A 16,087-nucleotide genomic window follows, 5' to 3' on the forward strand; every position below is an offset into this window, starting at 1 on the left:
TCCTTGTTACAAAAAGAAGATGCCTCAGTGTGTCAGTCACAGTCAGACTAATAGTTGTCGCTAGTTGCGCTGTCTCCTACTTGATGCCAAGAAATGTCGCTGGCATACAAGCAATTTCGAGACGGCCGACGGTTCGAAGGAACAACTAGTATATTTTGACACTTTAGGGGGCAGCTTTAGACACACGTTAAGTCTGTCTTTACATGCCACGCCTGTCTCCAAAGGGTTAAAAGACAGAACAGTAGAAAAACAAATTGAACGAGATTTAAAAGTTTAATTTTTTATTGTATCACAAATATACATATGTATACAAAATATTTATATTTAATTTGAATTGCAATTGTTGCACTATAGATTTATAGATTTTATTAATTTAAGAAAAAAAAAAGTGAAGGAAATCCTAAATGCAAAAACTCGTTGGTTACACTTTTACCCATAATAAGGATTACTTATTATTACATTCAGAAGCACTTGGAAAAAAATCTAGAAAGGACATATGGAAATACTAAATACATAGTATACGTAGATACAAATTCATTAAATACAAGGTGCAGATATAAATAATAGCGATGCTATTGTCAAAGTAAATTACCGTAAAATGGAACGACTAATAATTCTAGCAAAACAAAATTATGATCCTCCTCAATCAAGAGAAAAGAAGATAGAGTAGAAGGGGGTAATTGGACGGAAAACGTTTTAAAAATTCATATTTCGCATTTCAGTATATTTTTATGTAATTTAATTACACAAATTTTGGGTGAGTAGATGTTGATCAGAAAAAAAAGTTTACATGAATTTTGAGAGGATGTAATAATGATTTTTTTTTTTTTAAAAAATGATTTGATTGGGAAATGACATATTTGAAACAGTTGAACAAAGCCTTCATAATGGTGACGAAGAGAAACGTGTGGCCTTTTGTACATGGGTAACGCTACAAGAGCACTTAATCCCGTACACCATGTTCACCGACGAGGTTACTTTTACGCAAGATGGCATAAGTAATAGCCACAATTGGCATTATTGGTGTGATGCCAATTGGTATGCCACCATCTGCACACATTTTCAGCACAGATTCTTGGTTAATGTGTAGTGTGCCATGGTGAACGACATACTCATTGACCCAATCGTCCTAGACAATAACCTCAATGGACAAACTTTCCTTCAGTTTCTGGAGAAACTATCACTTGCATTTGAGGACATACTGCTGGGCACTCGCCAAAACATGTACTTTCATTAATGGTACTACTAGTAATAAACCGGTGAATACATACCACGTACAATCACCTACCGCAATATTTGTATTACCTCCCGTTACACCCTGTATATGAATATGAGGCAAACTTAAGTTAGCACCTCCAAAAAATGACCTCAGCCCTCTTCTCTTCTGTTCTCTTTTCTGAAGACGATACAAAGGCTTACAATTTGATTTGATAATTACTGTGAGCGATCTTTACTATAGCTCAATTCCGAATTTTGCAAACACTCTTTACAACTATAACACACAGAGTGAAAAAGTGAGTAACTGGACTGAGTCTCGAACCTGGGACCTCCGGCATACCATGCCGATGAGTTAACCACTACGTCGTCCAGCCCACTTCCCAGAACAGCCACTCACTCTCGAGATTGGTGCTCTTCATTCGGACTACAAACCACTGCTGTGCTCCGACAATACCTATGTTCATATACCGAACATCTCTAACAGTTGTGATTTCTTATGTATCAATGAAAGAGGAAATATCCGATTTTTTTTTAACACATCTGATAATCTCGGGTGTTAAAAAAAAAAATGGTTGTTTCCTCTTTCATTGATATACATACTCTTAAGAACCGCCTGGAAAAAGAAATGAATATCCTATCCCTTGTCTACTAGCTGAATGCCCCCGAGTTTTGTAGATAAGCATAAACATACCTCTTATGTTCTTTATTATTATTATTAGGTCTAACGGGTCCAAAAATCGTCGCCCTGTCACTAACACGCGTATCGGCAGCCTTCTAGACCTAGTGACCTTCACGTCTTCTTTTCATACGACTTCCCAATTTCCCTCACGACGCTGGGTGGACGTCGAAAATTGGGAAGCACCAGCAGGGAATCGAATCCGGGACCACGTGGACGTGAGTCTAACGCTCTAACCACTAAACTACAATGTCCCCAGGTGAAAATCTTGAAACGAAATTTTTGAGAAAATGCCAAAAAATTATTTTGTAAATTTAAAAATTGATGGTGAACGATAACCACGCCACCTATTGAGATGAAACTGAGATTGAAGTCTACCCTCATCAAGCTTTTCATTCTAACACTAGTAACACAACAATAAATAATACACTTAATGACATGTAGACTAAAATTTTAATTAACATTTTTAATGTTTGTTTAATATTGCTTAAAGGTGTAAGACAAGTATCAATCCATAAATCCCACCCAGTACAATAAAATTACATCTTAGGCGTAAATTTTCATGCGCAATATATATATTTACATTTCTTAGTTTTTATTGTTGGAATAATTTTTCGTTTTTTATATTTCTTAGTATTTATTGTTGGAATCATTCTTCGTTTTAAATTTCTTAGTTTTAATTGTTGGAATCATTTTTCATTTTATATTTCTTAGTTTTTATTCTGCTGGAATGATTTCTCGTGTTATATTTTTTAGTTTTTATTCTGTTGGAATAATTTTTAGTTTTATATTCACGGTCTACTGTTCTTTTTTTTTTTTTTTTTTTTTTCAAAATTCCAGTTTATTTCCAGTATATACAGTATAATTATCAGCAAAATTCCTGTACCTAATACAATGATTTTTTTAAAGTTCTTTAGGAATAATCACACTCCTGGTGATTTCAGGTTTGTAACTGTTTACCATCAAAAGAATATTTTATTTTTAATAATTAGTTAACCTTGTTTTTATTTATTTTTTTTTTAAATACAATGATCTTTTAACATTTTTTAAAGGGTCTCCCAACTCCCCTCACAGCTCTCCACTCTACCAATTGCTTTAAATGTCTAATTACAAAATGTATACAATATTCGAAAAATTTACAATCTCAATGGAAACAAAATTGTTTCTAAGACAATTAAAACACTTACAAAAAAGTATTGTTGACAAATTATAAATTTCATGATTTTTTCAGGATGTGAATCAAAATTCCAGTATATTTCCAGTATTTCCTGTATCAGTAAACACCCTGACATTTCACACTTTTTATTCTGCTGGAATAATTTTTCGTTTTATATTTCTTAGTTTTATTCTGCTGGAATAATTTTTCGTTTTATATTTCTTAGAATAATTTTTAGTTTTATATTTCTTAGTTTTTATTCTGCTGGACTAATTTTTCTTTCTATTTTTCTTAGTTTTTATTCTACTGAAATCATTTTTCGTTTTATATTTCTTAGCTTTTATTCTGCTGGAATAATTTCTCGTGTTATATTTCTTAATTTTATTCTGCTGGAATAATTTGTCGTGTTATATTTCTTAGTTTTTTTCTGCTGGAATAATTTGTCGTGTTATATTTCTTAGTTTTTTTTTCTGCTGGAATATTTTTTTTTCATATTTCTTAATATGAAAAGTATAGACTATTTAAGTATCTATTGAGTTGAGTTGATTTAGAGTGTAACAACCCTTTCAGCAGCGGGGCTATATGAGACGGAACCTACTGACTAACATGAAATACAATCCACATGAGCTTTTGCCGAGAATCGTACCCTAGTCTCCCTTGCCACACGCACATACTCTAACCGCTTAACCACGAAGGAGCTCTTAAACAGTGTCACATACTACTTGTAATATAGAAAATATTTCAATCATATTTGGAGCTTACATGTTGCTAGCTAATACACACTAGAAAGAGTAGCAGAAAATCTCAGAAATAAAAAATTAGAGTGACATGACCCAAAAATAAATCATTTATAGTTAGACTACGTGAAATGAAATAAGAACACCTGAGCTCACGATGTAGTTCATTACCAACTCCATGACGTAGTAGCAGGTCATACAAAACGAATTGTCTGATGCCAACGCCAAATTAGCTGATGCTAGTATGTATAGAAGCCATAAGATATTGAGGTGATTACCCAGAACCAACAACTAATATGTATACTCACTGCAGTACTCAGTGGCAGAAACATTAGACCCTCTACTTTCCAGGTCCTAACCCTAATCATGCTATTAATTTTATATACGAATTCGTAAACAAATCCACAGACGAGGGCCGAGAAAGAAGACTGCAGGTGAGTATTGATTAGCACTACAATGTAAGCTTGTTGATTTTGAATTTTTAGTGCACTTTCAAGAAATAACTGGTATTAAAGGGTAAATACACAATAAGCTTATTAACGTCCTCAGTAACAATTAACTTTTATCTATATGTTACGTTGTATTCTAGAACAAAGTATTTTTTTTAGAAAATAGAAGGTATTCCCTATCGGAAACTACACTTGATATTAGCAGTAAAGAACGTGCCAATATCAAACTTCAGTTTGAGATTCCTGGATAAGAATTCCACTTGGAAGACCCTTGTCTACCTCTCTAACCAAAGATGCCTAAATCCTGCTTCCAGTGGAGTAAAATACAACCATACTTTCCTTTCTCAAGTGTAAGACCACTCAAGTCAGAAAAGACGAAAACGTGGTAACTTTCTTAAATTCTCCGAAAAAAAAAAAAAAAAAAAACCACTTTAATAATGACAACAAAGTATATTACACACATCAAAACAATGACAAATTAGATTTTAATTATCGAAGAATCGTAATCAGACTGTATAAATCTAGCAGTCTTTAATTCACCTATCCAATAGAGCATAGGAAAAATGTGAGAAAATGCAGACACAAAAGGAACGTCAAAAGGCCTTTTAGTCCAGTCACTCCCGTTATGAGAAAATAAAATTTCTCATACTGGAATGACAACTGAAATTCAGAGATCATGTCCAAAATTATAGAACTGTATTTATTATGTAATGAGGCAGTCTGATTTCAGATAGTGTAATTATTCATGTTTCCTTACGGATAAGATCTAATAAATAAAAAAATCTAACTTTATCTCAGTTTAACAGACTAGCGTCAACAGTACTTTCAAAAATCTAAAGGAAATCACTGTGTCGTATTTATATTAACCAATTTTCTTCAGTAACAAAAAAAAAAAAAAAAAAAAAAAAAAAAAAAATTACAAAAATTTCACTAGGTCTCCAATTTAATTACTTATAAAAAATATTATACCCACTTAAGTTACGAAATGTGTCTATAGTTACTTCTAATAGACTAGTTTCACCCAAATTGGCATAATAAAATGTTGAAGAATGAGATAAAACAAATTAAATTAACCCTCTAAACTCATTTGATCCACAGTTTTAGTAGTGGTTTGCTGCGAGCTTCCTCAATGGCTGTTAACACCAAGTCCAGCAACTCCTTCTGTAATTCGTCTACACTTTTTTCAGCATTCACAATCTAGAGAAAAGTGAAATACAATAATAAGAAAAGCGTCTGGCACATTTTGTTGACATAACTAATAACAATTACTAATCTGTATTACCGTATGTTGCAATATTTAACACGATGCAATGATTTCGACAGCCAGAGCCAGAGCTCTCTTGTTCGGTGACGCTTCGAAAAGGTGAACGCAGACGTCAAAGAGCTGACAGTTCTTCTTAGTAATCCTTTCCAATAATGACATGTTCCTTGATTTATTTATTTATTTATTTGTAATAATTTTTTTTTCTGTCCAGCACCCAGGGTATTTAGGACAACATCTGCAGTTTCAAATGGGATCTGAAGAACTGTAATGTGTTCGAGGCTTTCCCACACAAAATCGAACCCTGCATCTCGCGAACACATTCTTTCCAACTAGGCGAGGCAAGAGGACAGGACTAACATTAGGTTATTCTTTTAAAAATTAGCTGCCAAGCCCTACTTTTATTGAAACTAACAAAAAATGTATAATTAAAATATTTACGAGGTATTTCATAATATATTAAAGTGTACGAGGTGTGATCTAAAAATAAGGTGAATAATTTTATTAGAAACAAAGTAATAAGCTTATATGAAATTTGATTTAATCTCCTTCAAAATTAATATCCTTGGCTAGCAATGCACTTATCCCAACGTTGAATCCATGACTGGAAGCATTTCTGGAAGGCTTCTTTTGGAACGGCGTTCAGTTACTCTATGAAGATCCTCTCAATGTCAGAAATGGTGTCAAAACGTTTTCCTTCAAACACAGTTTTAATTTTTGGGAAGAACCAGAAGTCACATGGTGATATATCCGAAGAGTACGGTGGATCTGGACAGACGAATAAATATATATATACGGCCAAAACTAAAAAGCGAGGTGTGGGAAACGAATTTTGCACTCACTCTTCTCATTTCCAAAGTATCGGTTAAAATGTTTTGCACGGACCCGTACGACATTCTAAGTTCTTCGGTAAGGTTCGAATAGTTATTCGTCTGTTTGAACGAACAATTTTTGCCACTTTTTGCACGTTTTCTTCTGTCTTTGAAGTTAATGGACGTTCCAAACGCTGTTCGTCTTCTACCGACTAATGTTCACGCGTTCTTTGAAATCCATAATGCGCGACAGACACGGTACACACATCCTCACTCTAGCAGCTCTGGACGCTGACTGACAAGTCAGAATATGCTCGAACTTGACGCTACCTGTCTCAACGGATAAGACTATCGGAAAAATTACATCAAATAGTTGAAGCGTAAGCAGTTGCTTTTTTTTTTTTTTTTTTTTTTTTAATCACCGTATTTTTTGGATCACACCTTCTACTTAAGATTACATAGAACAAATCTTTCGAAGTCACACACGTAAAGAACGAATTGTTCCTATGTCGCGCCTTTCAGCATAAAAGATCAAAAGGAAGGCTAGGTAGAATAGCTATCAATCGAAACCAAATTTTTTGAATGAAACTATTAATGACAATCTTTTTCTCATAAAGGCTGCCCTAGTCCAAATTTAAGATTTTTAGTTCTAACATAATACGACACAAAAGCGTTCTTTTTATTCGTGCTGTAGTTTCGCGCATTATACTGAGTTTCTTATGATCGAATACGTCTACGTTATTGGATAAGCCGAAAACTGCAGAATCCTGATCTTGTATCTGCGTTCCCTTATTCTATGCCAAATATTGCAGCATAATACAAGTTAGCTATTGTTTCTATGTAAAATCCACTATTTTCTACACATACATCAAAGACGAAAAACACACAGAAGGCGAAATAAACTAACGAAAATGCAACAATTGCTATATAATACGTCTGATCACTGCACTAACAGGGCTCCGGCTTCAATCTCCTGCCAGTTCAGGTTTAAATTTGTGTGTTATTCTATATTGGTCAATACCTGCTGAATTTACTGCTACTGCATATCAGGGTTGGCAAAAACCATGTTTTGTATTGAAAAAAATCAAAAAGCTTTTTTTGGGGTTTAAACCAGTTTTTTTTTTTTTTTTTTTTTTTTTTTTTTTTTTGAATAATTTGCTCTATGTATTCATATCATATATGATCAGAAATAAGTTTCGCCTTGGTGTTATTATGCAACAACCTGGTTATGCTGGAAGGGGTCACATAAAGTAGTAGTGGCCCCGTTATGGCCGGCCGAGTCAGCAAAAATTCCTCGATTCTGATTGGCTGAGAGAAGTCACGTGACGTTAGGCCCCGCCCACGCGGGAAATTCAAACTTTCCAGGTCACGTGGTATGACGTCATGAGTCACCCCGACCTCACCCTGGATTTTTGAAATTTGTTCCCTTTTACGGGTAAGATGTGTGTTTTGATTGGTTGATAGCTGTCACGTGATTTTAGACCCTGCGATATTTGAAAATTCGTTCCCTTTTACGGGTAAGATGAATTCTTTGGTACCACGATGCTAGAGGTCACGTGATCTTAAGCCCTGTGACTTTTGAAATTCGTTTCCTTTTTTTTACGAGTAAGATGAGTGTTTTGGTACCTCGATTCTGATTGGCCGACAGAGGTCACGTGATCTTAGACCCGCCACACACCCCATGAGTGAAATATAGAGCAATATGTCGGTGATCACCCTAGACCTGGATTTTTTTTATGGTTATCCTTAAAGTTCCCATGGAGGGTTCAACCTCCTCCTTAAATAACCCTTTTTTTTTTGGTATCATGATATTGTACTGAAGTTTACCTTAAATATTATCGTTCTCTTTGACAGATAAGATGATTACCAGCTTTCTTACCTTGATGGAGATCCTGTCCTTGAATTAGTAGCCTATGTCTCTGGAAGTAACAATGGTGAAAGAGGGGTGTCGCTTGTAGATTTCTTATAACACATTGTTGTGAGTTTAAGCGATTTATTGCTCAGTAAGCGCTTCATTAATGGAAACAGTGTTGCCAGATTTTTTCTTACCGAATCTGCTCCGGTTCTTTTCGAAACGGTTCCGCAGAGTGCAAGAAATTTTAAACTAAAAATTTTTTCGAACTAAAAAATTTCAAAACTAAAAAATTTTAAACAAAAATTTTCGAACTAAAAAATTTTGAAACAAAAAAGTTTCAAACAAAAAAATTTTCGAACCCAAAAAAAATTTCGAACTAAAAAAAATTGAAACAAAATTTTGTCGAACTAAAACATTTTTTAAAACAAAAGTTTCGAACTAAAGATGTAAATCACATCTAAAAATTTTCAAATCAAACTTTTTATCGAACTAACTTTTAAAATTTTCGAACTAGAAATTTAAACCGAGTTTTAGAAAAATCCTAAGAAATGTTTCTCCAGGAATCGAACTCAGGTCTTTCAAACCAAAGATGTGTATCCTAACCGCTTAGCTATGAATGAATTCGGTTTTAATCGTGCTTGGTGGGTTTCGAACCATGGTTCTTGAAAAGGATACACATATACTTTAAGAAAATAAATCTGACAGTGTAACGCTTCTCAAATCAAACTTTTTATCGAACTAAACTTTTAAAATTTTCGAACTAGAAATTGAAACCAAGTTTTTGAAAAATCCTAAGAAATGTTTCTCCAGGAATCGAACTCAGGTCTTTCAAACCAAAGACGTGTATCCTAACCGCTTAGCTATGAATGAATTCGGATTTAATTATGCTTGGTGGGTTTCGAACCATGGTTCTTGAAAAGGATACACATATACTTTAAGAAAATAAATCTGACAGTGTAACGTGGATTAAAATAAAATGCTGATAGACTTCTTTGTGTGACGACATAGAAGCACATATGATTGAAAAAATGCAAACGTCAGCGGATCGCATTACTTTAGTTTTACTACGAACGTGTCAGCATGATTCATGAAAAAAGCAAACATTGACATTCTCGTATGGAATATGAGGAAAATGAAATGTCGTCACAGTTACGACAAGTAGTGACATGATCCTGACAGAAAGCATTTTGGGATCAGAACTGTGATACTAGATGTTGTAACTATTGAGAAACGTGAATGACGTCACGATCGATTGTTACACATCGTTTTGGTTCGTGATTCATGACGAAAAGCAGCGAGCGTTTTGATTGGTTCGTTGTGATGTCATTTTATAAATTTCCTCGTTTCTGATTGGCTGACGGTGACGTCGTTTTCACAACGACCTAAATAAAAATCTAAATTTCATTTTTCAAATCCTACATCGCTCTCAACTATCGTGTGAAGAAGATCTGTTCTTGAAAAGTGTCTTCATTTAAGAAGCTTTACTACACCGACTTTTTGTTCATTGAATTTGAGGTAAGTTCAGTGAGATTTTATTTGTCACCCAAGATTCCAAAATCATTTTTATTTTATATTTGTGGGGGTGGATCACGAATACACTGTTTTACTTTTAGTACGAAATATTTAGACTATGAAGAAATTAGTGGAATGGGAAAGTGGGAGTACGAATCAGGAACCCCCACACATTAAAACTAAGCACGATAAATGATATGGTTTAGCGTCCCTTCAGCGAGCACCCGTCGGGAATTGAACCATGGCCAGAAAATGTGTGCGCTTAGTTTTGAAAAGAATGCATTACAAAATTTCAGAAACTATGCCTGAGAATAATATGGTTCGATTCCCTTTGAAAGCATTAGCGGCCCCTTCAGCTTAACGTGATATTCGAGCAATCACCTGGGATTGAACCAGGGCCAGAGGCGTGTACGTCAACCATTTAGCTTAGTTTTGAAAAGAATGTATGATAACGCATGAGAATATTAAATTTCAGAAAAGGCTTGACAGCGATCCGATGTGGAAAGCAAACCCCACCGAGGATTGAACCAGGGCCTTTCACGTTAAAAGCATGTACGCTAACCGCTTAGCCACGAGTGTATGAATATGTGGTTAAAAGTTTTTACGCTATACAGATTTTGTTTTGACAATTACGTATGTGTAACGTTAATGTTCGGTGAATCTCTTCAACTTGCAAACGCATCATTTAAAGGTCGTTGTGAGTAGAAAAAAAATGCTTACGCGTGCTTTATCACATCTCAGTACTGTTGAAACATTCATTCATTCATGCATTCTTTTTATCACTATAGAATGGTAGGTCAGTTACATGCTGATGTAATGGTTTCGAGTTTGACAGCAATAAAATACACATTTCAGTAACATAATTATTTAAAAAAAAAAACTTTGATTTCTAGTACATGTGTTTTCATAATGAGATTCTGAACGTCACCGCCAGGGGAATCAAACTCAGGACCTTTACATGAATTGCTTAGTTAAGAATTTATCATGAATGTTATGATTTCCCGAACTAAGCGGTTAGCATACGCGCCTTTGGCGTGGGAGACCAGGGTTCGATTCCCGGCGGGGAGCTCATGTGGTTCGGATTCCACGTTAATCAGTAGGTCCACGTCTCATATAGCCTCGCTGCTGAAAGGGACGCTAAACTAAAAATCAAAAAATCAACTCAAATTCACGCTGCTCAATTCCTTTTTTCCCATTACATATTTGTTTTACCGTACCTGTTTGTTTGTTTTCATTTTTAATCATGGTCCAATCGGGTTTTACTGTTCGCAATGAAATCACTCGTCATTATAGACGATTTATGTACGTTTATGTATTATGAGGTGTGCACGTCAACCATTTAGCTTAGTTTTGAAAAGAATGTATGATAACGCGTGAGAATATTAAATTACAGAAAAGGTTTGACATGCCCCGACGTGGAAAGCAAACCCACCGAGGCTTGAACCAGGACCTTCCACGTCCGAACCATGTACGCTAACCGCTTAGTCACAATAATAAAAAAAAAAAAATACGCTATACAGATTTTGTTTCGACAATTACGTATGTGTATCGTTAATGCTTGATGAATCTCTTCAACTTGCAAACGCATCATTTAAAGGTCGTTGTGAGTGGGGAAAAAAAAAATGCTTACGCGTGCTTTCTAACATCTCAGTACTGATGAAACATTCATTCATTTCATGCATTCTTTTTATCACTATAGAATGGTAGGTCAGTTACATGCTGATGTAATGCTCTCGAGTTTGACAGCAATAAAACACTCATTTCAGTAACATAATTATTTTTTAAAAAAAACTTTGATTTCTAGTACACGTGCTTTCATAATGAGATTCTGAACGTCACCGCCAGGGAATCAAACTCAGGACCTTTACATGAATTGTTTAGTTAAGAATTTATCATGAATGTTATGATTTCCTGTTTATCAAGTGATTAAGATTTTTCTTTCTTCTTTTCTTTTGTAGTAAATTCACGCTGCTCAATTCCTTTTTTCCCCACATTACATATTTGTTTTACCGTACCTGTTTGTTAGTTTTCTCCTTTTATTAACATGGCCGAATCGGGTTTTACTGTTCGCAATGAAATCACTCGTCATTATAGACGATTTAACATTGAGGGTAGAATGCTCGAAATTCAATTTAATGCACCGCCCGTAGGAACCGATATCATACAGTATGTACATAATAGTTTCCAAGCAATGCTGGACCATTTGTTAGCCAATGTCGACGATGAGGCGATGGTTGGTTTATCAGTAATATCACCACGGAATACGAATAAACCGTTTTGGGTGAGTTTTCGCCAAGCGCGAAACCTGACACTGGAAACGATGTGGGCCTCATTCGAAAGAGTGTTACAAAGTAACAATGCATTTCTCCTGCACGAGCCATTCACCGTTCATTTTCATCGTGTGGATATTCCAAGAGGATACGGATATGGAGATCTTTTAGCACAAGGAATACTTCAAAATGAAGAATTGTTACGTTGCAAACGAGGGATTGTACGAGTAAAAAATCAAGACTCAAGGTGCCTGGCGTACGCCATTGTTATTGCTATTGGCCTGAAAAAATACAAGAATGTAGATATGAAACGACATAAGCAGTATAAACGTCAATCGAAATGTATTGTGGACGATGAAGTGAATGCGTTATGTTCAAATGCAGGAGTCACTTTGGATCATGGTGCCAGTGTAAATGAAATACGACAATTCCAGGCATACCTTAAAGAATATAAAATTACTGTGTATACCAGTTTCTCAGGCCGTGACATCATGTACGAGGGGCCCAACGATGAAAATCGCACTCCCATAAATTTAATTTGTTTGGCTGGCCATTTTGACATCATCCAATCTTTAACTGCTTGTTTTGCAACCAAGTTCTACTGTGAGGCGTGCCATAAAAAGTATGATCATCGTAACAGACATGTAAAAAATTGTCCTGTAACGTGCTCCAAATGTCTACAGAGACCTCTATGCGACAAGAATCAAACGCCGATATTATGCAACGACTGCAATCGGCAATTTTACGGCGAAGAATGTTTTAACAATCATCGTAATATTGTATATCATCAAGGGGAACCTATATGCAAAATGGTGAAGCAATGTACTAGATGTTACAGAGTATATTCTTTTGTGCATACTGGACAACGACATCATGATTGCAATGAGATCTTTTGCAATGTTTGTAAGAAGATTGTTCCAGGATCCCATCAATGTTTTATGCTTCCTGATCGCCAATGCTTGAAACCAGGTGTTCCTTCACTCATGCACGCAAAGAAAGCCTTATTGATATTCTATGATATAGAATCTATGCAGGACACGAATATTGGCGATAATACGTATGTACACATTCCAAATTTATTGGTTGCAGAACAAGTATGTTACGCATGTGTTGAAAACAATAATATCCAGCAGTCTTGCAGTACGTGTGGTCAGCGCCAGCATATTTTCCAAGGAGAGGATCCAGTTTATAATTTTCTCCAGTACTTGCGGGAACGTCGTCCCAATATAAATAGGATTTTCTGTGTCGCGCACAACGCTAAGGGCTACGATGGACATTTCATCCTAAAGACCATGGTCGAACAATGTCAATGGAGACCTGACGTCATATTAAATGGGACCAAGATACTGAGTTTAACCTTGAATAATCTGACGTTCATTGACTCGTTGAACTTCTTGCCTATGGCATTAAGTAAATTGTCAAAAGCGTTCAATTTACCCGCAACCAAAGGCTACTTCCCGCATTTCTTCAACACCAAGGAGAATCAATCGTATATTGGACCACTTCCAGAAACAAAGTATTATGGTGCAGATGAAATGGTCGTCGAAGACAGGAACAAGTTCATGCAGTGGTACAACGATCATCGTAATGACACGTTTGATTTTCAGAAAGAAATTCTCAAGTATTGTATTCAAGATGTCAATGTACTGCGACAAGCATGCGTTTCGTTTATGACGTCATTTGAAACAGAAACCAAAGTGAATCCCTTCTTGGAGACGATCACGATTGCCAGTGCTTCCAATTTAGTATTCCGCCGGAATTTCCTCAAACCCAACACCATTGGAATTCTACCGGCACATGGCTATCGATGGAGAAGTACCCAATCGATCGCTGCAATGCAATGGCTGGCCTACATTGAAAAAAGCGAAGGAAAACAAATCTTACATGCGGCCCGACAAAAAGAAGTGTTTATTGCGGGATTCCATGTTGATGGTTACTACCAAGATCCTGAGACGTTAGAGGAGCACGTCTACGAGCATGCCGGCTGTTTTTACCACGGGTGTAAAGTATGTTTTACTACAGGCCGTAATCAGCCCATCTACAGCAATCCAGAAGACACCATGGAATTCCGTTATGAACGAACGCAACGCAAAAATGCAAGACTGCGTGAATTGGGGTACATTGTACATGAAATGTGGGAGTGCGAATTTAATCAGTTCTTAAAACAAAATCCTGCAATGGCGACGTATCTGAAGAATCACCCGTACATGAACCGCAGACCATTAAATCCAAGAGATAGCTTTTTTGGAGGAAGGACCAATTGCGTGAAATTGTACCACCAAGTCGACGAAAAAGCAGGGGAAGTAATAAAATATTTCGATATTGTCTCACTTTATCCTTACATCAATAAGTGTGCTAAATACCCTGTAGGCCATCCACGAATTTATCTACAGGGTGATGAAAATATACCACCAATAAATAAAGTCAATGGTCTAATCAAAATGTCGATATTACCAAGTCGCCATCTTTATCATGGTCTCCTGCCTTACCGATGTAACAAGAAACTACTCTTTCCACTGTGTGCTGCGTGTGCCGAAGAAATGAACCCAGACCCTACAGCAACGTGTACACACAACGACCAGGAGCGGTGCCTCACTGGAACATGGGTATCATATGAAATCCAGAAAGCAGTAGAATTAGGATATCAACCAGTGGAAATTTTTGAAATTTGGGACTATGACATTGAACAATATGATCCCATCACGAAAACAGGTGGCTTGTTCACGGAATATATCAATACGTTTTTAAAATCAAAAATGGAAGCGTCTGGCTGGCCCAGTTCCTGTGTCACCGAAGAAGACAAATCAAAATTCATACAAACCGTCCTGGAGCGTGAAGGTATTGCATTGGATCCGTCCAAAATTGAAAATAATCCTACACGAAGAAGTTTATCTAAGCTTTGTCTTAATGCTCTTTGGGGAAAACTTTCGCAAAGATCAAACTTTAGCCAGACCACAATTATTGATCGGCCGGAAGAATTTTATGAAAAACTCACTTCCCCCGACATTAAACTCCATCAAATTGTACCCATCAATGATACGATGTTGTATGCGTTCTGGGAGTACAATGAACATGTGCCTGTTCAAAACCGAAACACCAATGTCGTGTTAGGTGCATTTACAACATGTCAGGCACGTCTGGAACTGTACAAGTACCTGGAAATGTTGCAGGAACGTGTTTTATATTTCGACACGGATTCTGTAATATTTACGGAGAAGCCCGGGGAGCCAACCATTGAACCTTCAACGTACTTGGGATGCTTATCGGACGAGATGGAGTCTTATGGACCACGAGCATACATCAAGACATTTGTCAGTGGAGGACCAAAAAATTACAGCCTAGAAATATACAATCCGGATACCAACGTCACCAGCTACATATGTAAAATTAGAGGATTTACATTAAACTACAATGCAGGACAACAATTAAATTTCAATACGCTAAAAGAAATGATTACAAATCAATGCCGTGGACAAGTCACCATCACTATCCCCCATAAGATATGCAGGAACAAAGACCATACCATCGTCACACGCAAAGAAGAAAAAATGTACAGTATCCAGTACACAAAACGTCGATTTAAAGAAATCAATTCCTATGATACGGTTCCGTACGGGTACGTTAAAAAACAGAAGATGGAACTGGAAAAAGAAGATAAAGAAGAAAAAACTGTAAACACCCAATGAGGCCACCATTTCTTTTTTCCTTTTCCTTTTTTCCACTCCTTAATCACAAAACCAACACCAAGAAGAAAATGAAGTACCCACAAGAATTCATAAATCACCACCAACACCATCAGTGGAAGAAAATGCAGTCATTTCGTACCGAAGGAGGAACCTTGACCATAAAGGAGCAACACCAAGAAAAATGCAGTACCCAGAAGAGTTCATAAACATCCATCGGTGAAAAAAAAAATGCAGTGATCCTGTACCCGAGGAGGAAGATGAGCCTAAACAGATCCATCATTTACGAGTAAGTTTTATTTCTCTCTTATCAATATTGACTCATTTTTATTGTTTCAGAAAAAAAGAAATTCTTAAAGTAATCCGTCGTTTCTTCTTTTTCTTTACAGGATACGTCTACAAGATTCGAAGATGATGACGCGTCCAACATATTCATTAACTAGATCCTGTATTTATTA

The 16,087-nt window shown here is 36.1% G+C and overlaps 1 protein-coding gene across 1 annotated transcript in view; it reads right to left on the reverse strand.

Moving 5' to 3' along the window:
* Nucleotides 1-259: 259 nt before the first annotated feature.
* LOC145663837 (thymidylate kinase-like) overlaps nt 260-16,087 on the reverse strand; it is a 41,028-nt gene continuing 25,200 nt past the window's right edge. Inside the window, exon 5 of the mRNA XM_081729945.1 lies at nt 260-5,433. Coding sequence (XP_081586071.1) covers nt 5,320-5,433 — 114 coding nt within the window. The 3' untranslated portion in view covers nt 260-5,319. The remainder of the gene's footprint in view (nt 5,434-16,087) is intronic.

Source organism: Thermobia domestica, chromosome 11 (genome assembly GCF_964235325.1).
Source record: "Thermobia domestica chromosome 11, izTheDome1.hap1.1, whole genome shotgun sequence".
In the NCBI taxonomy this organism is placed as follows: Eukaryota; Metazoa; Arthropoda; class Insecta; order Zygentoma; family Lepismatidae; genus Thermobia; species Thermobia domestica.